At 53.3% G+C, this 22,537-nt stretch overlaps 1 protein-coding gene, 1 long non-coding RNA gene and 1 pseudogene across 4 annotated transcripts; 2 read left to right on the forward strand and 1 right to left on the reverse strand.

Moving 5' to 3' along the window:
* Positions 1-1,330: 1,330 nt before the first annotated feature.
* Positions 1,331-5,536, forward strand: LOC144578355 (uncharacterized). The gene is made up of 2 exons (XR_013523930.1): positions 1,331-1,943; positions 2,622-5,536. It is a non-coding gene; the product is annotated as an uncharacterized LOC144578355 (long non-coding RNA).
* A 6,419-nt stretch (positions 5,537-11,955) lies between these two features.
* Positions 11,956-18,231, reverse strand: LOC128929153 (kazrin pseudogene; annotated as a pseudogene). The gene is made up of 2 exons (XR_013523923.1): positions 14,347-18,231; positions 11,956-12,462 (listed from the first exon to the last, which is right to left on the reverse strand). The product of XR_013523923.1 is annotated as a kazrin pseudogene (transcript).
* LOC128929155 (uncharacterized) lies at positions 16,938-20,994 on the forward strand. Of its 2 annotated transcripts, none has more exons than XR_008475181.2 (2): positions 16,938-17,770; positions 18,639-20,994. XR_008475181.2 is itself a non-coding variant. In XM_078342594.1 (2 exons), exons 1-2 carry the CDS (start codon positions 18,090-18,092, stop codon positions 18,802-18,804), a joined length of 540 nt encoding a protein of 179 aa, XP_078198720.1. In that variant the 5' UTR covers positions 16,938-18,089; the 3' UTR covers positions 18,805-20,994. The 2 variants fall into 2 exon arrangements, 1 of the variants encoding a protein (XP_078198720.1); XM_078342594.1 differs by having other exon boundaries at positions 16,938-18,463.
* The last annotated feature ends 1,543 nt before the right edge of the window (positions 20,995-22,537 follow it).

The following is a 22,537-nucleotide window of genomic DNA, read 5'->3' on the forward strand; positions in this document are numbered from 1 at the left end:
TGAGGGGACAGGATAGGCCAGGAATTCAAAAAATGTGGCACTTGTACTGTGCTGTGCACGTGAGTCCACATTTGCAGGGGAAAAGAAGCACATGGACAGACACATTCACAATCACTACATATTAGCTCACTGCTACTTACCTCCCAGCCCTCCTGCACACAGCCCCACACCAGCTAAGAGATACGGCTGTTTCCGGGGACCTTAGTGGATGATCACAGTTCTTCATGGAGCCATCTGTTTCTCACACCACACCCCAGATCCTCACGCCTATCAGGCACCTGAAGCCAGGGAGCTTCTCCAGACAAAAGCAAGAGAATTTCCCTTACTCATCTCTTAGATTTGTCACTAGGAAGGGAGTGGTATTAGATGTGCACAGTGTTAGAGAGGGGAGCAACACACACGGGGGCCTGCTGCGGGGGAAGCGGGACAGGCAGAGCATGGGGGTAAAGGGCTAATGTATGCGGGGCTTAACACCTAGGTGATGGTTGACAGGTGCAGCAAACCGGCATGCCGCACTTTGTCTCATATTAGAAAACCTGCAGGGGAACAAGGGGACCCTTCCCGTTTCAGTGACAGATCATCCCGAGAGTGAGTAAAAGTGGTGCATGATCGGGAATCACTCACTCGCTGAGAAGAAGTGGAGGAGACGTGGAAAGTGGAACTTTCCTTTCGGCTTTGGCTGGGGAGGCTCCTTGATTCTGGGTTCCTATGAGGGGTGAGGATCAGGGAAGTGGTGATGGAAGCTGATTTTCCAGATAGAGAGTAATGGGCGCATTTCGGGGAGCAGGTGGACTCCCCTTCAGATGGTGGGAGGCTGGTGTACGGGGCAGGCGCTCTTCATGTAAAGGCACTTCTGCTCTCTGAGTGCGGCTGTCTGGGAGGCCCTGCATTCACATGCCCCTGGCAGCACGGCCATTATGGTCAGTTTCCGAATGAAAAACTCGCATCTCCATGATTGCATATTTATTTATTTAAATTTTATCAAATGTATGCTTTGTATGTGTGTAGTTCATGACACCCCCCTGGCCAGGGCAGGGGAGATGAGGGTGGGCTCCTGGGGACAGTGAGCTGTCCCTCCCCTTTGCTGCCGCCCCCCAGATTTTCCAGCACAGGTTTTCAGGGCCATGCTCTTGACTCTGCTTACAATTTGCCCCGAGCTGTGAACCCTCTAGCACCCCCGGGCCTCACAGAGTGGCCAGTCCGTGTGCCTGTGTGCAGGAAGTGCCTACTACATGGAAGATTGCACTTGTCCATTGAGAGCTGCTCCACAAGGAAAAACCAGGGGAGGCGGGGTGATGTCCCGCACGGGTCCGGATCCCCAGCACTATTTTAATTATTATTTTTTTAATGTAATATCTCGTCCCTCATCACGCTGGGCCTGTTTCCGCACCCAGGAGCCCTGCACACATTGCAGAGAGAACATTTGCGTCTGCACAGGGTAGTCTTGCCGCAGCGGCTCTGCCCTGGTGCAGGGTCTGTTTGTTGGATCACTGACCTGAAGCCTGCCCGTAGCGGTTGGGGCCCCACATTGACAAGGCTGGCAGTGAGAGCTGTAATGACCTAGAGGACAGGGGAGTGGCAGGTTGAAAGGGGGTCTTCTCTTGAAGGGAAAGTTTGCAAATGTGAGCAGTGACTTGATGAAGGCCTCTGTTGCCAGAGAGCCCAGATCAGTTCTGAGAAGGCAGAGGACAGAGCAGGGAGTTGCTGTGGGAGCTGGTGTGGCCTTCCCTGTGGCAAGCAGGACTGTGAGCTCCTCTGGGTGACACCTTTTTTTCTAGTGTTTGTTTCTCCAGGCTTGATTGGCCACAGGAGACATGATTCCAGCAGTGACAATGAAGATACTCCAGGTAGATGCACACAATGGAGAGAGGGCACCACAGAAGAGGCTTGAGATGTCAGTCACCACCAGCAGGGGTCTGTCTGCGTCCCTGACTCAATGATGGGTGAATAAATGCCCTCTCACACCTGCTTCAGTGATTCAAGTGGGCCGGGACGGTCGTCGGCTGCTTTCAGAGGGTGGCTGCAGCCAATGGACCAGACCCCTGTCCGTCCTCACATTTATTCAGTATGAATTCCTTACATTTATTCAGTAACAGGGGTTCTAAGCCAACATGCTTGTGGGTAATTAACACGGTGAAAAGCGTGACCCAGAGCAAACACCATTAACAGGTAATTCCCCTTTCACCTCCCCCTGAGAGGAACATCCAGCACAAAGTTTACATGAGGAAAAGAGAAGAGGCAAAGGGATGTGGGGTCAGCACCTAACTGGGAAAGCCTTTCATCATCCCCAGCTTTTCCCCAGCGTAATGGACCGGCTGCCTTCAGCCTGTCCCAATAAAACCTCTCAGCCTTCCAAAAGGCTTGAGACTAATCTATAACTTTCCCTAATATTTCCCTAATATTTTGCCAGCCACCCCAAGTGAATCCCAACAGAGGCTTCCCAGGGGCAGCCCAGCCAGGCCTGCTGCTACAGAGATGAGGAAGGGGGAGGAGGTGAAATCAGAAAAAAAGGAAATATGTGTAATTTGTAAAATGTTAATGATACAGTTTAAAAAGCGATTATGTCTATGGCCTTTGAGTGTCACGTCGGTCACCATCTTTCCTTGCTTTGTTTCTCACAGATTATCTTCTCCACACGACCTGATCTTTTCTGCCTCTGCCACCACCAAATATCAGACACTTGGGATTTGTTGGTTATCATCTCTTGAGAATTGAGCGTAGAGCGATTGGGCTGGGTCTTGGTGCCGGCCTGCACTGCGGGATATCCATGGGCACAGCTCTCTGCCAGACACTAGAACCTGGGACCGAGCTCTCCCGGAGTGCGTCAGGTGGGGGTTGGAAGTGGACCTCTCCGTCTGCGCTGCACTCCCACGTCTAGTAGCAGCAACTTGGCGTCTCCGCCCCTCCGCCTACTCCTGGTTTAGCGACCCGCCTGCGGTTGTGGAGCTTCAAGAATCGGCCTCAGTGTGGGGCAGTTTTAGCAAACTCAGCCCCTTCTGTGATGACCTCTGGAGCTGGGACAGCCCCTCCAAGTCCCGACCTGGGTGAGGGGCCAGGGGTTCATCACCGCTCACAGCTCAGTCATGGAGCACCGGCGGTCCCTGGAAGTGCAGTTGAGTGACCCCTTATCCAACCGCAAGACCCATAAGGCATCTCCGATGACGCTGGATGACCGGCGGTATTCAGGCATTCGGGAAAGCACACACAGCCCTGAAGAGGCACCGCGTGGACACCATCAAGCCCACTAATGTCCACCCGGTGCACTGTTTAGACGTGCTCATTTCATGGGGCAGTTTCTCCAGGAATCTGTTCAGCCTTTCTGCCCAGAAAAAAAAATGTCAAGAGGTCGTCAGTGGAAGGAGCCATAGAACCTGCTGGTCTCCAGCGGTAACTGAGGGTCACTGTCCTCCTCCACTGCCCTCCCGGCTGCCCCAGCCGGACACTGAATGTGTCCACAGAGCCATGTGTGGATATCCAAGCCCCAGTGCGATGGCCTCAGGAAGCACAGCCTCTATGCAGTGAGTAGGTCATAAGGGCTGAGGCCTAACGAAAGAGCCTCCCACAGCTTCTCCCACCCCCGCCCGGCACGGACGCAGCAGAAAGAGCCGCCCACAAAGGAGGAGGCAGACCCTCCCCAGGCATCGCCCCCCCAGGCATCGCCCTCCCAGGCATCGCCCACCCCAGTGCCTCCATGTTTTACCTCCCAGCTTCCCGGACAGTGAGAAGTGAATTTCTGTTGCGTGTGCGCCACCTAGTTTATGGGGCTTTACCACAGCGCCCTGCTCGGGCCATCCACGTCATGTGAAGAGGCCCACTGTGCCATGGAGCACAGCAACACCTGGCCTCCTGCTCAGGCTGGACCCGTGACAACAGGGCAGCCTTGTCACCAAGCAGGGAGCCTAAAATCCGACGGGGACCCCTGGGCCCTGGTTGCTGGTGTCACCTATGAGACCCTGGGCTAATAGATTAGACTGCGTTTCTGATGGATGCAGCGGGCAGAGGGCTGGTGATGACGGCCCAGCACTGCAGCCACAGGGGAGTGAGTGGCCCTCCAGGAGCTGTGGACAGTGACGCTTCCTGAGTCACCACAGCCTGGGAGGCAGCTCCTGAAAACACATGCAAAACCAAAAGGTCAGGAGGGGAGATGGGGAAGGAAGGCTCAGTGTTGCCTGACCTCCCCCAAGCTGCGCAGGCAGCCAGGACTGTGAGCAGGAGAGGAGCCTGGCCTTAGTGTAGACGGCCCAACACAGTGCTGTTCTAGACCCACTCCTGCAGGGCCAGCCCCAGTGCCTGGGGTCACACCGGAGCCCTGTGGGGTGGGGCTCAGACACAGCAGCTCCTTTCCAGGGGACTCATGGGACAGTCTCCACTACTGAGTCGCTGCATATCAGACACTGTGGACTCATGGTGCCCAGGCCTGGAGGGGCCTTCCCACTGTCCTTGCTCTGCAGGGCCTGGCCCAAGGTGCCAGCTGTGGTCCCAGAGGCAGAGGGTGCTGCCCTTGTTCCTGCAGGCCTTTCCTGTTCCCAGTGAGCACCGCGCAGGCCAGCGTGGAGGACACAGGAAGAAGAGCAGCAGCAATGCTGGCGAAACCACGAGGGACTGCTCAGGGAGACGTGTGAAGGGCGCCGCACGGCCCCTGGGTCAGAGAATCTGTGCAGATGCCCACTGGGCATATAACATGTATAGATCATGAGTCTGAAATGGAAATTAAGTCATCATGCAGTCTCATTACGCAAACACAATGACGGCCCAGAGGGAGTCAGGCATGAAGATCTCTTGACGGGACATGGACAGGCGCTCCTCTGTTACCTGCTGCCAGGAGCACAGCCGCTCTGCAAATGCTTGCTCACTCTTCCCAGAGCTCACATAGACTCCGTCCTAAGGTATTACAGTCTAGCCTTAGTGAAGTGCCCAAGAGAAACAAGAACGTGTGTCCACATAATGATTTCCAGAGGAAGGAACATTGCGGGATTGTGCATAATGGGTTAAGCTGGACACAGCCCAAGTGATTGCCAGTAGGAGAGACTAAAATACGTCCATCCAGTGCGGCCCCGCACGACATAAACACACAACACCACGAGTGAATTTCAAAGCTGCCGTGTTGAGGGCTAGGAGGTCGGTATGACAGAGGACGTGTTACATGTTTCTCCCAGGATGAAATCCTACACAAGAGAAATCTCATCTGTAGTGACAGAAAGCGAATTCCTGGCGCTTGGGGCCAGGGCTGGTGGGATAGTCTGTACGTGCATTGTGGAGCAGTTAAGGGATTTTCCCTCTCTGTCTCTCTCTCTCCACACACACACACACACACACACTCTCTCTCTCTCTCTCTCACACACACATGCACACAGTCACACACACACACACTCTCACATGCACACAGTCACACACACACACTCTCTCTCTCACATGCACACAGTCACACACACACTCTCACACATGCACACAGTCACACACACACATCTGTTTATCCATTTCTACATATTAGTCATTTCTCACAAGCTGTGCTTTTAATATAGACACATGTGATTTCGTATGAAGCCTGCCTCAGTAACACTGATTTCGACACAGAACTACTGTGGTATTTGCATCACAGCGGCCCATGGCCGAGTCATGGAGAGGTGGAGAAAAGAGGGGACGGCTTTCTCAGGACTGTCAGGCCTTGTACCCTGGGTTGGGGTGGAAGAGCTCAGCAGAGGTGCAGCCTGGCTGGAGTAGGGGATGGCCCCAGCCCTGACGGCACAGGGGAATTTGGGCTTCCTTTCCCGTGGTCTCGAGCACTGTGTGATCAGCACTGAGGCTGCTGTCCCATGTCAGTGTCATCAGCCTCCTGCACTTACTGGAGCCCAGGGAAGCTCTGGGAGGCTGAGCTGCTGACTGGAGCTGAGACCTGCCCTGGGATTCAGAGCAGGCTCGTCCCAGCAGAACAGATGTTGAGGCACTTCCCGGCTGTCCTGGCAGCAGGACCCCAGTTGCTGGTGTTCCCTTCGGGTGGAGATTCTGCCTCCTGGAGGCTTATCCTGAGGACCGCTGGGTCAGCACAGGCTGAGACATGACTTCTGGAGGGACAGAGAAGCTGGAAACTGCAGAGTCCAGGACAGTGTGCGATCAGAGAGGAGAGGGGGGTGTGTGGGGTGAGAGAGGGAGAGAGGAATGACCATGCCCCTGTGGCCTCAGGGAGCCGTTCCCTCCAAGGCAGGTGTGAGTGGCCTCCGTTCCTCCCAGCACCTCCCCACACCCAGAGGGCAGCTCTCCATGCACATCCATCTCTGGGCTGGTTCTTCTCTGTGAGACCTGTCTTGGAGGAGTTTATGTTTGCAGTAGGGAGGAGGAATGTCGAGCAGATGAGCCAAATGTTACCAATTCCCCCTCCTCAGAGTGCCAGGCCCGGTAGAGGGACAGACGCCATCCATTGTCTTCCTGGCAGGTCTGGGCTGCCGGCGCAAGACCCACAGCTGTGGGGACTTCGGGTCTCAGGAAGCCCAGGGCAGTGGGGACCTCATGGACCCACCTTCCTGCTCCCCACACCACAGCCACGCCCACGGTGCCCTGCCGTCACCAGCTGTCTCTCACCGGGTGACCAGGAGAGATTCTCTACTTTTATATTGTAAAAGGGCTTGGGCAAGAGACTTCAGGGGCCTGTGCCAAATGGTTTGTGTGGCCGAGGTGCTGTCCTCGGAGTTCTAGGGGAACTGACTGTGGAGCCAAAACATAACAGCACCCTGCAGTGGAGACGCTGCCCGCCCTCCACCTGCTGAGGCTTCAGTTCTCACCTTGTGCAGGGCCTGAGGCAACTCCCAGGGAGGTTAGTTCATTGTTTGGAAAGGAGACAAAAGAGAGAAAAAAGAAAAATAACAAAGAAGAAATGCATCAACAGCCTCCATCTGCAAACGCTCTCAGGCTGGAGGAGCACAGCGTTCATAGGAAATCAGCAAGAATTCACTGTCTTATTAAAGATTGGCCAAGGGTGCGGAGCAGAGAGCCCGGCCATGGGGCTGCGAGGAGGAGTCAGGCTGTGAAGGGCCGTGTGCTTCTCTGATGTCTGCAGATCATCCTTAGAGAGGAGTCCCTGGAGAAGGGAACCCACAGCAGGAGCAGGGTCACGTGGAGCTGGGTTAAGACCTGAGAGGCCCTAGGAGAGAGCGATTGGCCTGAGGAAGGCAGCGGCCATGGAGAGAAGAGGAGGGCGAGTCCAGGGGCTGTTAGCAGTGAGGGTGGTTAGTGGCCGTGTCCCCCTCACGTGTCGTCTGGCTGGGACAGAGGAGAGCGTGTCCGTGTGCAGGTGAGTGCCGACGCGTCAGCCCTGGACGCATCACTGGACACACCAGGCTCCCTGTGCGGAATCGGTTGCTGAGCGAATGTGTGGATGGATGTGGCTGTACTGACCAGGATTTCCAGGCACAGAAAACAGTTCCAACTCCTAATAATTTAGTCCGGATCCTGTGGGCTGGGCATTGGGCTGTGTTGCCCCGTCCGTCTGTGCGTTCCTGAGGTGCCCGAGGCTGCCTTGTGATAAGGCACCTCCTGTTTGCTCGTCTCTCTCCTGCTCGTGGGCGTGTCTCACTGAGAGGCAGGTGGCTCCTGAGGGACTGCACAGAAGGTAGTGGAAAGACGCTCACAGCCACCGTCTCTGGGCCCAGGGGTTTTGTCTTACACACTTTCTGTCTGAATACGGCGAGGACCTAAAGCAGCTTCCACTGCCAAGAGAGTATCGCAGTGAAAATCAGACTCAGCTGGAGCCCTGGTGCCTGAGTCTGGGTCGTATCTCAGGAGGAACCAGGGATGTGTCCCAGCATGTCATATAGTCACCAACACGGAAGCCACTGCTCAGGGTGCAGGTGAACAGATGCCCCCGGAGATGAACAGGTGGCTGCGTCAGCACAGGGTGCAGGTGAGCCTGAGACACCCCCAGGGACGCACAGGTGGGGAATGGCTGAGTCAGCACAGGGTGCAGGAGCCTGAGATGCCCCCTGGGACGCACAGGTGGGGAGTGGCTGAGTCAGCACAGGGTGCAGGTGAGCCTGAGATGCCCCCGGGGACGCACAGGTGGGGAGTGGCTGGGTCAGCACAGGGTGCAGGTGAGCCTGAGATGCCCCCGGGGATGCACAGGTGGGGAGTGGCTGAGTCAGCAGAGGGTGCAGGAGCCTGAGACACCCCCGGGGATGCACAGGTGGGGAGTGGCTGAGTCAGCACAGGGTGCAGGAGCCTGAGACACCCCCGGGGATGCACAGGTGGGGAGTGGCCGAGTCAGCACAGGGTGCAGGTGAGCCTGAGACACCCCCGGGGATGCACAGGTGGTGGGCAGATGAGTTAGCACAGGCCGGGAGAGGAGCCTGCAGGTGCAGACGAGTGAGTGTGGACACCCACTAGTATAAGGCTCACGGGGTCTGAGGCGCAGGAGCTGACACAAGCTGGGAACTGAAACCTGGTCTCCAAGGCCTGCCCGGCCTGTGCAGTGAGCAAGGAGCACGGGGAGAGGAGCCCAAGCCCGGGGGGACTCAGCCCCTGACCCTGCCATGGGGCAGGAGTGCCCGGGCCTCCTTTCCTTCCACCCTCTCCAGAGGAGGGGGCTGCTGCAGAGGCGTTTCCGTCTGGGATTGCCCAGCCCTCCCTGAGCCCCGGGGCTGGGGCTGGGCTCATGCTGCAGACACAGGAAGGGGAAGGTTTGCTTTATCCATTGGGGGAGCCCTGAGAGGAAGCACCTGCCAAGACCATGCAAAGGTCCCTGCTCAGGGACTCTGCTGGGCCAGAGAGGACCCGGCTGCCGAGTCCCCCCTCAGTCATCCCAGGGCCCAGCCCGAGGCCCTGGCTCCTTGGAGTGAATGGTCTTTACTGAGTAGCTGTGTAGGGACCACAGGGCCATCCCTCGTGCCTCTCCCCATCACAGGCCACACCCTCCACCATGGTCCAGAGACCTGAGAGCCCCGCTGATCCCTGCCATTCACCAGCCACTGTTCACACATCCACGGTTCCACTCCCACGTGTGGGCCTGAGGGCTCTTCTCCCTCTTGTCACACACAACATCCCACCATGGCAAGACAGTCCTCATAACCCTCCCCACCTGTCCCCATCTTCACCCTTGCTGGGACAGGGGCCCATCAACAAAAATGCACAGGGACATTATTCAAGAGACCATTTTTAAGAAAAGAAAGACACGCTTCTCTTATGACTCCTCCATCCTGAGGAAGATGAGCAAGGACACCATCCTCCCAGCGTGTACCAGAGACACAGCCCGGAGAGGGCGCAGGGTGGCTGGGGCCCACACCAGGAGGGCATGCACCTCAGGGCGGGATTGGGGCTCTGGAGAAATGCGGAAGGCTTGGAGTTGCCCAGAGAAATAAGGACCAGCACCCCAGACACCCTCTCCCAGCCTGAGACTCAGTTCAGTCATATTTACTAAATATAATTTACAGTAATTCACCTAAAATTCTTAACAGTGTATTCTACCACCCATAACTGAAGATTCTGGACATTATTTTAAAGGCCTGTTTTAGTTCTGGGTGATGATCTTGTCCCCTTTCCTGCTCTTGCCTCTGGGGCAAGAAATCAAGATGCCAACGATGACCTCATCCTTCTTGACAGGCTCAGGCTGAGGAATAAATGCAGCCCCTCCATCCATTGGACGTCACCCCTGTGTCAACCCCACCTGCCTTCCTCAGTCCAAGGCAAATGGCTGAGCCAGAGGGAAGTTCACCCTCCTGACCAGGAGCCTGACACCACCGGGCCACACTGGAAGGTGTCACCAAAATGGTGACAGCCTCCTTGGGATGCTCTAGTTTGCATCCGGGCCCCAAAGGAGTCCCGTCTGTGATGGGCATGAGCCCAGTATTCCCACAATGACCCGTGCACAGGACAAGGCCCGAGGACAGGGCCAGGCTGCTCCAGCCATGAGGACAATGCCCTGCAGGGGACCCGAACACCCAAATCGGGGGGAAGGGTGAAAGCCATGAACTCTGTGCTTTCAGAAAGCTCCCCACACACCTAAGGGTCCAAGGCCTCTGTGATACTCAACCTAATCCTGTCACCATGATCAGTGACAGTCCCAACCAGGCGAGCTGTCCCCAACACGAGAGGGGTCCTGCCTGCCCCAGAACAGTTCAGCTGGCCCATGCTCCCAGAGCGGGGACACAGCCCCTGCATGAACCCCTGATCCTCCGTCAGTACTCTGTGGGATGGGTCTTCATGTGAGAATGTCCCTCATTCCCGAGTGTCCCCAGGCCCACTGAAGTCTAAGCATGAGCAGCAGATGACCTTGCGGTGAGGGGAGACCTCCTTCCTCTGAGCCTCAGGAGACGACAGTCCCAGAGACTGGACAAGAAGTTGGAGGGAAGGCAACCTCACTCGGAGCTGCTCAGCGGAGCTGGGCTTGGGGCTACTGGACCCAGTGACCACCAGAAGCTCTCAGAACACACACGTCCTAGACCCTGGGCTGGCATGGATGGGGCCATCACGTCCTTCCTCATCCATCATGCCCTTGGAGGTTGCTGAGCCCTAAGGACTGATTGATGCCTGTGTAGATATAATTAGAACTGGCCAGGCACGGCGGCTCACACCTGCAATCCCAGCACTCCAGAAGATGGAGGCAGGAGGACTGCTTGAGGCCAGGAGTTCAAGACCACCCTGGGCAACATAGTGAGATTCCATCTCTACAAAAATAAACAAAATTTTAAAAGTAGGCTGGCATGGTGCCCTGTGCCTATAGTCTCAGCTACTGGGGAAGCTGAGGCAAGAGAATCACTTGAGCACAGCAGTTCAAGGTTGCAGTGAGCCGTGACTGCACCACTGCACTCCAGCCTGGGCAACAGAGCAAGACCTCATCCCTGCAAAGAAAAGAGAAGGCCACGGGCAGATGGAGGCGGTGGCTGGAGTGACACAGCGGTGAGCAAATGAATGACAACTGCTGGCCAGCAGCAGAAGCTGAGAGGCAGGGAGCAGGCCTCCTCTGGAGCCTCAGGAGCCAGCCCTTTGCACCCCTCGAATGAGGGCTTCTGGCCTCCAGCGCTGGGACACCGTGCGTTTCTGTCATCGTAAGCAACCCAGTCCCTGGCAGTTAGTTACGGACGCCCCAGGACACTCATCCAGCCGTCTGACAAGGGCAAGCTCCAAGGAAGGGATTCCCTCCTTATCTACGTTGTTTGATGATTTTACAATAATTGACTCTTGTATGGCTAATCATTGTTAACAACACAAACAAAAGAGTAAAGAAATGACCTATATCTTCAGTTGGGAGTTTGGTCTGCCGCTTACCAAGTGTGGAATCTTGAACAGGAGTTAAACATCTGAATGTCTCCATCACGTCTTCTGTAAAGTGGGGATGCTCACACCCACGGGGCTCACCTCCCAGGTTGGGGCCGGACTCTCCCTGGGCCCCTGTTCTCTCACCAGCCACGTCCACTCTTCCCCCAAAATGGCGCTAGTGACTGTGATGGCTTTCCATTCCCACCACGTTTGTCTCTAACCCCAGCTCCAGCAGATCGATGTCAGCAGAACACAACTGAACGCTCCTCTCCTTCTCATGCCCCTTCAGGGCTTCCTCGCCACCCACCAGATCAGGGGCAAGCTTCCCAGCCTTGCTGGATACCCTCCACGTTCTGAGCTCCACCTGCCTTCCCATCTCCAGCCTTCCTCACCCCTGGTGGAAAAAAGTTGGGTGTGTGGATGGTTTCCGAATGCTGAGCAAGGCCTTTTGCAGCCAGTCCACTCCTTACGCTGTCCCTGTCGGTGTCTCCACCCTAAGCCTTTCCAGCCTGGAGGCTCCTCCCAGGGCCCCACAACAGAAGTGACTTCCCTGTCCTTTGAATTCCTATAACACCAGGCCTGCTATCCCCCATTAAACTGCAAACTCCTTTTGTGGAAAAGAACTTGATTCATTACTGTGCTATCACGCTATCTTATGGAGAACAGACTATCAATAAATATTTGCTGAATAGAAGAATAACAGTTACAAAACACTTGATTTATATGGATTAATATTGGTTCTAAAACTGAGAAATTACAAACAGCACTGATATTCAGCCAGTACACACAAGTCTGGGCACAGCAGTTGTGAAATACTGAAATACCCACTGCCACCGACCCTTAGCATCCAGATGACCCCACCGCCACTGTTGCCCTCTGTGGAGCACCTGGACCTCCCACAGGCTCCTAAAGGGCTGACGACAGCCGGGAGCACCCAAGACCCAGCAGCCACGTGGCCGGGGCCACTGGTGAAAGCGTCCATCCTGACTGATCAGGTCCTGCAGGGTTTCAGTGTTAAATATTTTGATAATATCCCTGATTATAAATAAGGCTCAATTATATAGTTGGAAAACGATGCTTCTCCTCATTGCGAAATCTCTTAGAAGACTCCATAGATCCAGGACAGAAGTGGAAAATGATAGCGCGTCCATCTCTGAAGGTTTTGGGCATAGTCATTAGCATTCCGTCTTCATGTAAAGCAGAAGATATGCAGTCTCCTGCCTAGAGAGACGAGAAGACACATCAGCACAGCAGCATGAAACCTCCACCAGAAAAGGATGCTTCATTAACCCATGGCAGGACAAGTGTCAGCAAACATCCAGGCAGCTGGATCAAGCCTTTCTCTATCCATCACCTCGGAGAAGAACAAAATGGACGGCCTGGGAAGATTAGCACTAAGTTTCTGTTAGTTAATATCTAACGCAGAGGCTAACAAGCTCCAGGCGCACAAGCCAAATCCAACCCTGTCGGGCTTTTTAAATAAACTTTCAACTTTCATGTCAGATTCAGCGGGCACATGTACGGGTTTGTCACGGGTGTGTGAGCACAGGACACCACAGTTAGTTTTTCACCCCCTCCCTCCCCCGTCCAGCAGTTCCCAGTGTCTCTTGCTGCCATCTTTAAGTCAATGAGTAGCCAGTGTTTAGCTCCCACTTGTAAGTGAGAATGTGCATTGTTTGTTTTTCGATGAGACCGGTTCTCGCCCTGTCACCAGGCTAGAGAGCACTGGCACAGTAACAGCTCACCGCAGCCTCGTACTCCTGGGCTCAAGTGATCCTCCCGCCTCGGCTTTAGCTTCCTGAGTAGCCGGGACTCCAGGTGTGCACCACCATGCCTAGCTGTAACTTTCCATTTTTTTTGTAGAGCTGGGTCTTGCTTTGTTGCCCAGGCTGGTCTTGAACTCCTGGCTGAAAGTGATCCTCCCTCCTCAACCTCCCAAACTACTGGACTTAACGGTGTGAGCCCACACCCAGCCTCCAAGCCCATTTTTGGAAATAAATTTAACTGCCCCCCAGCCACGCTCATTCGCCCAGGTACTGTCTGTGGCTGCTTTTGCTCCACAGGGCAGAGTCCAGTGGCTGCAGCAGACACTGTACAGACCACGAAGCCTGAAGAACTTTCTCTCCAGCCCTTTACAGGGGAAGGCTGCCAACCTCTGATCTCAATAACAGGGAAATCAATGGCAGCCACTAAGTGGCAGAGATTGGGTGGCTAACAGGATGCTGAGAAGAAACAGGAGAGAAAGATGAAAAGCAGAATGAGGATTTCACGCGCGAGCTTCACCTGATCCACTACTTTGCAAATGACCAGGCCTATCTCTGTAGCTGAAATCCCCTCAGATAGCGGTTCTCATACACAACCTCAAGGCTCAGCTAAGAAAACTTACGGAATCTCTCTGCTTGAACTTTGTCCAGCCTCTTTCTCCCCAGCTTCTCCTCTGTGCTCATTGGTTATAAACATATTTACTGATACTTACTAATGCAAGCCAGACAAAGAAATATGAAAAAAGTCACCCTTCCCCCAAAACAGCTCGTAGTCTAATGTTACAGCAAGTTACGTAAGCGAACAATTCTAAAAACCAGTGGCCGGGCGCGGTGGCTCATGCCTGTAATCCCAGCACTTTGGGAGGCGGAAATGGGCGGATGGCTCAAGCCCAGGAGTTTGAGACCAGCCTGGCAACACAGCCTCATCTCTACACACATGTTTTTAAAATATGCCAGGCGTGGTGGTGCATGCCTGTAGTCCCAGCTATTCAGGAGGCTGAGGTGGGAGGATCGCCTGTGCTCAGGGGTTCAAGGCTGCAGTGAGCTATGAACACACCACAGTGCTCCAGCCTGGGCAACAAACCAAGACCTTATCTCTAAAAATAACATTTAAAAAAATGGTTGTGATCTTTGCTTTAATATTCCTGGAGTGTGACGTGTGAGGTAATCGGGGGAGGGGGTGAGTGCTGAAGATGAGGTGGACAGTGAGCCATCAGCATGTCAGTAACAGGGGAATCGGATTGCACACTGAAATTATAGTATTAGAGTATGTGGGGTTTGTTCATATACTTAATTTTACCAGTGGATTTCATACCTTCGAATAATTCTCGTTAGCACTCACCTTTTTTTTCTTCTTCTTCTTCTTTTTTTTTGAGACGGAGTCTTGCTCTGTCACCATGCTCTGTCACCAGGCTGGTGTATGGTGGCGCAATCCCGGCTCACTGCAACCTCCACCTCCTGGGTTCAAGCAATTCTTCCGCCTCAGCCTCCCGAGTAGCTGGGATCACAGGGGTGTGCCACCATGCCCGACTAATTTTTGTATTTTTAGTAGAGACGGGGTTTCTCCATTGGCCAGGATGGTCTCAATCTCTTGACCTCTTGATCCAACCACCTCGGCCTCCCAAAGTGCTGGGATTACAGGCGTGAGCCACCGTGCCCAGCCAGCACTCACTTCTTGTAACACAAGTCTGGTGGTGGTGAATGCTCTCATCTTTTGTTTGTCTGGGAAAGCCTTTATGTCCTTTTCATATTTGAAAAGACGATTTTCTAATACAGTACTTTTTATTATCATTATTAAGGCGGGGTTTCGCCATGATGGCCAGGCTGGTCTTGAACTCCTGACCTCAGTTGATCCACCCACCTCAGCCTCCCAAGTGCTGGGATTACAGGTGTGAGCCACCGCGCCAGCCCTCTAATACAGTATTCTCAAACGGCAGTGTTTTTCTTTCAGCCCTTTGAAAATGCCATCCCTTTCCCTCCTGAGCGGTGTGATTTCCATTGAGAAATCGGCTGCCAGACCAATTGCAGCTTCTTTATCTGTTATTTGCTTCTTTTCTCTTGTTCCTTTTAGGACCCTTTCTTTGTCCTTGACCTTTGAGGGTTTTGTGAATGTCCACCTTTTGGCAGCCTTATTTGGGTTGAACTGTTTGGTGTTCTCTGACCTTCTTGTTCTTGGGTATTTGTCTCTTTTTCAAGTTCGGAAAGTTTTCTGGGCTTTCATTTGTGTTTGGTTTTGAATAAGCTTTCCACCCTTTGCTCTTGCTCAACTTGCTTTTGTGTGTTTTTGTTTGTTTTGAGACAGTCTTGCTCTGTCGCCAGACGCCAGGCTGGAGTGCAGTGGCGCAATCTCAGCTCACTGCAACTTCTGTCTCCCAGGTTCAAGCATTTCTCCTGCCTCAGCCTCCCGAGGAGCTGGGACTACAGGCATGTGCCACCAAGTCCAGCTAATTTTTGTATTTTAGTAGAGACGGGGTTACACCATGTTGGCCAGGATGGTCTCGATCTCTTGACCTAATGATTCTCCCACCACGGGCTCCCAAAGTGCTGGGATTACAGGCATGAGCCACCGCGCCTGCCTCAACTTCCTTTTGAACACCAAGAATTCTTAGATTTGGTGTTTTGAGGTAATTGTCTATATTTAGCAGATAATTTTTTGTTTTGCTTCTCTATTCTGTAGAAGCCTGTCTTTGAGCTTGCTGGTTTTCTCCCTCTACTTGATTCATTTAGCTGATTGAGAGCCTCTAATGATTTTTTTTTTTTTTTTTTTTGGAAATGGAGTCTCCCTCTGTCGCCCAGGCTAGAGTGCAGTGACACCATCTCAGCTCCTGCAGCCTCCGCCTCCCGGGTTCAAGCAATACTCCTGCCTCATCCTTCCGAGTAGCTGGGACTACAGGCTCAGGCTGCCATGCCTGGCTTATTATTATTATTATTAGTAGTAGTAGTAGTAGTAAAGAGGGACTTTCATTGTGTTGCCCAGGCTGGTCTCGAACTCCTGAGCTCAGGCAATCCACCTGCCTCGGCCTCCCGAAGTGCTGGGATTACAGGAGTGAGCCACTGTGCCCGTCCATGAATTCTTTAGTTGAGTGAATTTATTTCTCAACCCCAATATTTTTCTATTTGATTATTCAAAATTTCAATTTCTGTGTTAAATTTCTCCTGTAAATTACTGAATTACTTTTGTATGTTATCTTGGGGAGCACTGACTTTTCTCGAAACTGCTATTTTGAATTACTGGTCAGAGGTTCGCATATTGTCTCATTAGGGCCAGTAACTGGTTCCTTGCTTTGTCCATTTGAGGTCAGCGTTCCCCTCTTTGCTGTTGTTTCCTGTCATGTGAGTCTATGTCTTTGCATTAAAGGATTTGTTGTTTATTTGTCTTCTCTGTCTGGCTCGTTTCGGTTTCATCTGATATGTTTGCTTGGAGGTTTTTTTTTTTGTTTTTTTTTTTGAGTGCACAATAGTTTTGTTATTTACAAATGCACAGCAGTCCTTCAAGTTTTCGTTTCATAAAAAGGAGGAGGGGTGGAGAAAGGGGGGGAAAAAACCGACGAACCAAACAAAAAGGAAAAAAAAAGAAAAACCAAACATGGTAGAAAAATAATAAACCAGATTCACAACACAACCGTTTCCTCCAAAGACAACAGAGTTGACAGGTTCACACATACTTTGCGGTATGTACATCAATTACAGAGGTGGCGACGCAGGGGACAGGGGTTCATACTCGTGTTTTCGCTTGTGAGAGGCACTCGGCCACATCCAGCACGCATGTGTGCCACAGCACACGCGCGCACGCATGCGCACCCCACACACGGCCACACGCGCGCACGCATGCGCACCCCACGCACGGCCGCACGCGCACACGCATGCGCACCCCACGCACGGCCGCACGCGCGCACGCATGCGCACCCACACTCGCACGACGCCCGCACGCACGGACACGCCTGCGGGCCGCAGGCGCAGGGGAGCACGTATCCCGCTCCGTGTAATAATAATCAGGGGTGATACCATCCAAGAGGCCGGGGTCGAGTTACTTCCGCTGCTTCCGTCTGGCGAAGGCGCTGGAGATGGAGCGGAAGCCCATCTTCCTTTTCTTCTTTTTCCGGTTTTGATCTTCAAGATCCTCTAGTGACTGTACGATAGGGTTGTGCAGTTTCTTCGGAACTGGGCCGGGACTGTCGCCGTTGCCGAGGGAGTGCGTCCGGTGTCGAGGGGAGTGGATGTCACTGGGTGTGGACGACCGGTCGCCTTCGGCTGCAGATGCGTCGGAGATGACGGAGGGCTGCCGGGAGTGGCAGGGGCTCACCCTGACCGCCTGCCGGTCCGCAGGGTGACGGGGGGTGTGAGTGGCAGAGAGTCTGTGGACTCTGCCGGTTGGCTGCGGTCAGCGGGACGTCCGCCTGCACCACCCACTCCTGGTTGCCACTGAGCACCGTCTCGCCCGGCATGGCGAGGGAATGCCGCTTGGGGACGTTCTTGGTCAGCGTGGCTAAGGACTACTTGGCCATGGCCAGCTCGGCCTCCAGCTCCTTCATCCGGTTGTCCTTGAGGTCCAGCTGGGAGCGCGGGGCCGCGGCGTGGTCTGTGGCCTCCTTGGCTTGGCGTCGCAGCTCCCACTTCTCGCGCTCCGGCAGGTCCTTCTCCTTGGCCAGCGCTTTGACCGCGTCTTCGCTCTCCTTGCGGTGCTGCTCGTAGTTGCGGATGAAGTCGCGGAGCTGCTCCTCGCGACTCTCCAGCGTGGGACACAGCTGCTGCATCTGGCTCACCAGGTCCGTCTTCTCGCCCTTCAAGCGCTTCCGGTTAGCTTTCATGGCCTGCAAGGCTGCTTTGGCTCTGGCTAGCTCCCGCTCCTTCTGGGCCAGCTGGACCCTGAGCTCGGTGGCCGAGAGGACCTCGGAGGACTTGCCGCCCTGAGACTCCTCCAGGTCCTTTACCAACATCTCCTTCATCTGCCGGAGAAGGTGAACTTCCTCCTGGAGCCGCGCGACACCTCTTCCCGCAGGAGCACCGGCTGGCTGCAGTCGCCATCGGCTCGGACTCGGGTCGCCCCGGCACGGGGCCGATTGCCAGGCCCTGCCGCGTCCACGCATGGCTCGCAGGCTGCAGGTCCCCGGGGTCGCGCGGGTCCGGCCCCCGCTCCGCAGGAAGGCGACGGCTCGCCCTGTGCTGCCAGCTGGCGGACGCGCTCCCACGAGCCCGAGTCGGCCGCCGGCACGCCGGGTGCCCGGGTGGCGCTGCCCGCGGCGGCGCGGGGGGGCTCCGACGGCGCGCGCCGGCTCACAGCCCCAGGGGTCACCGCCGCATCTGGGCGCAGCTGAACGCCGCCTCGGCGCCCCGGACCAGGGCTCTCCGTCCGGCCGGACGCCGGGCGGTCCGCGGCCGCCGTCAGCGAGGAATTCGGCCGCAGGAGTTTTTATTTTTAGTTTACCTGTTGATATATTTATTTTTTTCTTTTTTTCCAGGTAGGTCACCGCCTCCTTTTTGACACTAGATGGCGGCATAAGCTAGGTTTGCCTTGGTGTAGAAAGCAGTTTCGTGCCACCCATTGGGATGAGGGAGGTCTCAAAGGAGACATTCAGTAGTGTGGGAAGGATGGTTAGGAGTTGTGCACCTACAGCCCTCTTTTCTTTGTTTCAGGGGACCTCTGAAACGAACCTACCACGTGCTGCTGCTGAACATCCATGCTGATTTGCTGTCTCCTTCAGCCAAGTTAGAGCAAAGGGTCCAGGGCTGGAGACGATCCTGCCCCCCCACCTCTGTCTCTGGCTGTCCTCTGGGATATTTCTCCTTTCAGGCACACTAGATGCTTTCTGTGGGTTGAGTCAGGGACAGGTCTCCTGTCAGTGAACCCACGATGGTGGAGAAGCTGGTTAGCCATCTCGATCTCATTTTTCCAGTGCAGAATGCATGAGTCAGGGAGTTTTCTGCACGCTTGAGTGGGGCGGATTTGAGGGAGGGGGATCGTGGAGATAGAAGTCTGAGTCTCAACCTGGAGCAGTGGCTCACGCCTGTAATCCCAGCACTTTGGGAGGCGGCGGTGGGTGGATCACTTGAGATCAAGAGTTTGAGACCAGCCTGGCCAACATGGTGAAACCCCCTCTCTACTAAAAATACAAAAAGTACCCAGGTGTGGTGGCGCACACTTGTAATCTCAACTACTCAGGAGGCTGAGGCAGGAGAATCGCTTGAACCAGGGAAGCATAGGTTGCAATGAGCCGTTGCACTCCAGCCTGGGCAATAGAGCAAGACGACCCTGTCTCAAAAAAAAAAAAAAAAAAAACATTTTGGCCGGGCACGGTGGCTTCCACCTGTAAACCCAGCACTTTGGGAGGCCAAGGAGAGTGGATCACGAGGTCAAGAGATATGGAGACCATCCTGGCCAACATGGTGAAACCCCGTCTCTACTGAAAATACAAAAGTTAGCCGAGCACGGTGGTGGGCACCTGTAGTCCCAGCTACTGGGGAGGCTGAGGCAAAAGAATTTCTTGCACCTGGAAGGCAGAGGTCGCAGTGAGCCAAGATCGTGCCACTGCACTCCAGCCTGGGCAACAGAGCAAGACTCCGTCTCGAAAATAAAAAACTTCTTTAAGTGTGATTCTCTTGACATCTTCTGAAGTTTTTTCATCTGTGGCCCCAGGGACTGTCTCATCCTCATCTCTGAGTTCTGGGACAAGGCTGGTGAGGATCTTGGTGCCGTCTGTTTCTTTCTGGTTTCCCACTGGGGAAGTAAAGCCAGCTTACTTCCGCAGCACCCTAATGAAATTTTGATTGAGAAATACTCTGCATATGTTTGTATATGTTACTTCCTTTTCAGTGATCATTAATCTCTAGCCACGTGATTAACAAGGACTTTTTGATCATTCTGTACCCCTCACCACCTCATTGTCTCTTCCTCCTGTAAATAGGAATGAAAATTCTCAGCCTCTCATTCTATGGACTCATCTCACATTCTTTCTCCCAACATTATTTCTAGTCCGTCACCTACAGCTCTCTTTTCTTTTTCTTCAAATCTCAATGTACTTTTTCTTTCTTTCTTTTTTCTTTTCTTTTTTTGTTTTGAGATGGAGTCTCACTCTGTTGCCCAGGCTGGAGAATAGTGGCACAATCTTGGCTCACCACAACTTCTCCTGGGTTCAAGCGATTCTCCTGCATCAGCCTGCCGAGTAGCTGGGATTACACGTGCCCACCACCAAGCCTGGCTAATTTCTGTATTTTTAGTAGAGACAGGCTTTTGCCATGTTGGCCTGGCTGGTCTCAAACTCCTGATCTCCATGATCTGTCCACCTCAGCCTCCCAAAGTGCTGGGATTACAGGTGTGAGTCACCACACCTGACCAATGTACACTTTTAAAAATATATAAATTTAGGCCAGGTGCTGTGGCTCATGCCTGTAATCCCAGCACTTTGGGAGACCGAAATGGGTGGATCACGAAGTCAGGAGATCACAACCAGCCTGGCCAATATGGTGAAACCCCATCTCTATTAAAAATACAAAAATTAGCTGGGCATGGTTGTGGGTGCCTGTAGTCCCAGCTACTGGGGAAGTTGAGGCAAGAGAATCGCTTGAACCCAGGAGGCAGAGATTGCAGTGAGCCTAGATTATGCCACTGCACTCCACTCTGGGCGACAGAGCAAGATTCTGTCTCAAAATACATATATATATATATATGTAAATGTAATTGCTATTCCTGCATGTGATTATTCTCACTCTGGCTTCATGTAACAGGAAAACCCCCAGCCTGAGAGCTAAAAACTTCTAACTTGTTTACCAAGCACACCATCTGGCTGTCTTTACCCGGGGCTCTGCCACTGACTACCTGCGTGGACTCAGTCACATAATTTCTCTATCAGGGCCTCAGTGTTGTGGCTTGGTTGCGTGGTAGTGGTGGTTAGGGTTAATTCTGTCAATGCCAAAACTCTTTCAAAAAGTTGATGAGATTTCTGAACTCTTTTTCCAGAGAAAAAGCACGCTCAAATAAATGTTTTCCAAATGATTTCCAATTGTTTACAAACTTCCTAGATTCTGCCTATGGACTTCAGTTTAACATTCCTTGAACTGGCTCTTCATCCTTTTCTTTAAATAACTCTCTCTGGCTCTAACTCTAATTCCCCTTAGAAATAAAAAATAGAAGGCCGGGCGCGGTGGCTCAAGCCTGTAATCCCAGCACTTTGGGAGGCCGAGGCGGGTGGATCACGAGGTCAAGAGATCGAGACCATCCTGGTCAACATGGTGAAACCCCATCTCTACTAGAAACACAAAAAATTAGCTGGGCACGGTGGCACGTGCCTGTAATCCCAGCTACTCAGGAGGCTGAGGCAGGAGAATTGCTTGAACCCAGGAGGCGGAGGTTGCGGTGAGCTGAGATCGCGCCATTTCACTCCAGCCTGGGTAACAAGAGCGAAACTCCACCTCAAAAAAAAAAAAAAAAAAAAAAAAAAAGAAATAAAAATAGAAAAGGAGCAATTTCGCCGGGCGCAGTGGTACATGCCTGTAGTCCCAGCTACTTGGGAGGCTGGGATGGGAGGATCACTTGAGCCCAGGAGTTCTGGGCTGTAGTGCACTGTGCCGATCAGGTGTCTGCACTAAGTTCGACATCTATATGATGACCTCCCGGGAGCGGGGAACCACCAGGTTGCCTAAGGAGGGGTGAACCAGCCCAGGTCAGAAATGGAGCAGGTTAAAACTCCCATGCTGATCAGTAGTGGGATCGCACCTGTGAATAGCCAGTGCACTCCAGCCTGGTCAACATAGCAAGACCCCATCTCTTAAAAAAAAAAAAGAAAAGAAAAGGAACAATTTCTATCTCCACTAAGAACCCACCTCTGAGAAAAATGGCGCTGACATCTCAGCCTCATTCTGAAAATCAGGATTCTGGAAAGTTGTGCTCTAAGACAAGGGATCCAGGCAAGAAAACCCTATACATCTGTTTATTTGCCCCTTAGAAATCAAAGCTGATAACTTGTACAGTTTGGTGGCATTCTCCTGTCAGGTAAGAGGTGTCCATCTTTCAATCTCCATAAAATGTAACTAACATATTTAGCAACTTGGAACTCTCCCTTCTGGTACATTTAGTGGGGAATGTTGTATTGAATTTAATAGGAAATGTTGTTCATAAGAATTTTTTTTTTTTTGAGATGGAGTTTTGCTCTTGTCCCTCAGGCTGGAGTGCAATCATGCGATCTTGGCTCACTGCAACCTCCGCCTCCCAGGTTCAAGTGATTCTCTGGCCTCAGCCTCCCGAGTAGCTGGGACTACAGGCATCCACCACTATGCCTGGCTAATTTTTGTATTTTTAGTAGAGATGTGGTTTCACCATGTTGGCTATGCTGGTCTTGAACTACCAACCTCAGGTGATCCACCCACTTGGACTCCCAAAGTGCTGGGATTACAGGCGTGAGCCACGGCACCCGGCCTTGTTTTGCTTTTGAGACAATGTCTCATACGGTCACCCAGGCTGGAGTGCAGTGGTGTGATGTCAGCTCACTGTAGCCTCAACCTCCCTGGCTCAAGCAATCCTCCCACCTCCGCATCCTGAG

Source organism: Callithrix jacchus, chromosome 1, assembly GCF_049354715.1.
Source record: "Callithrix jacchus isolate 240 chromosome 1, calJac240_pri, whole genome shotgun sequence".
NCBI lineage: Eukaryota > Metazoa > Chordata > Mammalia > Primates > Cebidae > Callithrix > Callithrix jacchus.

What these genes read in the sequence shown, in the direction of transcription:
- LOC128929155 (XM_078342594.1), top strand. Translation starts at nt 18,090, where the DNA reads ATGGCTCGCAGGCTGCAGGTCCCCGGGGTCGCGCGGGTCCGGCCCCCG. An exon ending in ATTTTTTTCTTTTTTTCCAG is followed by an intron (nt 18,464 to 18,638) that starts GTAGGTCACCGC and finishes TCTTTGTTTCAG; the next exon opens with GGGACCTCTGAAACGAACCT.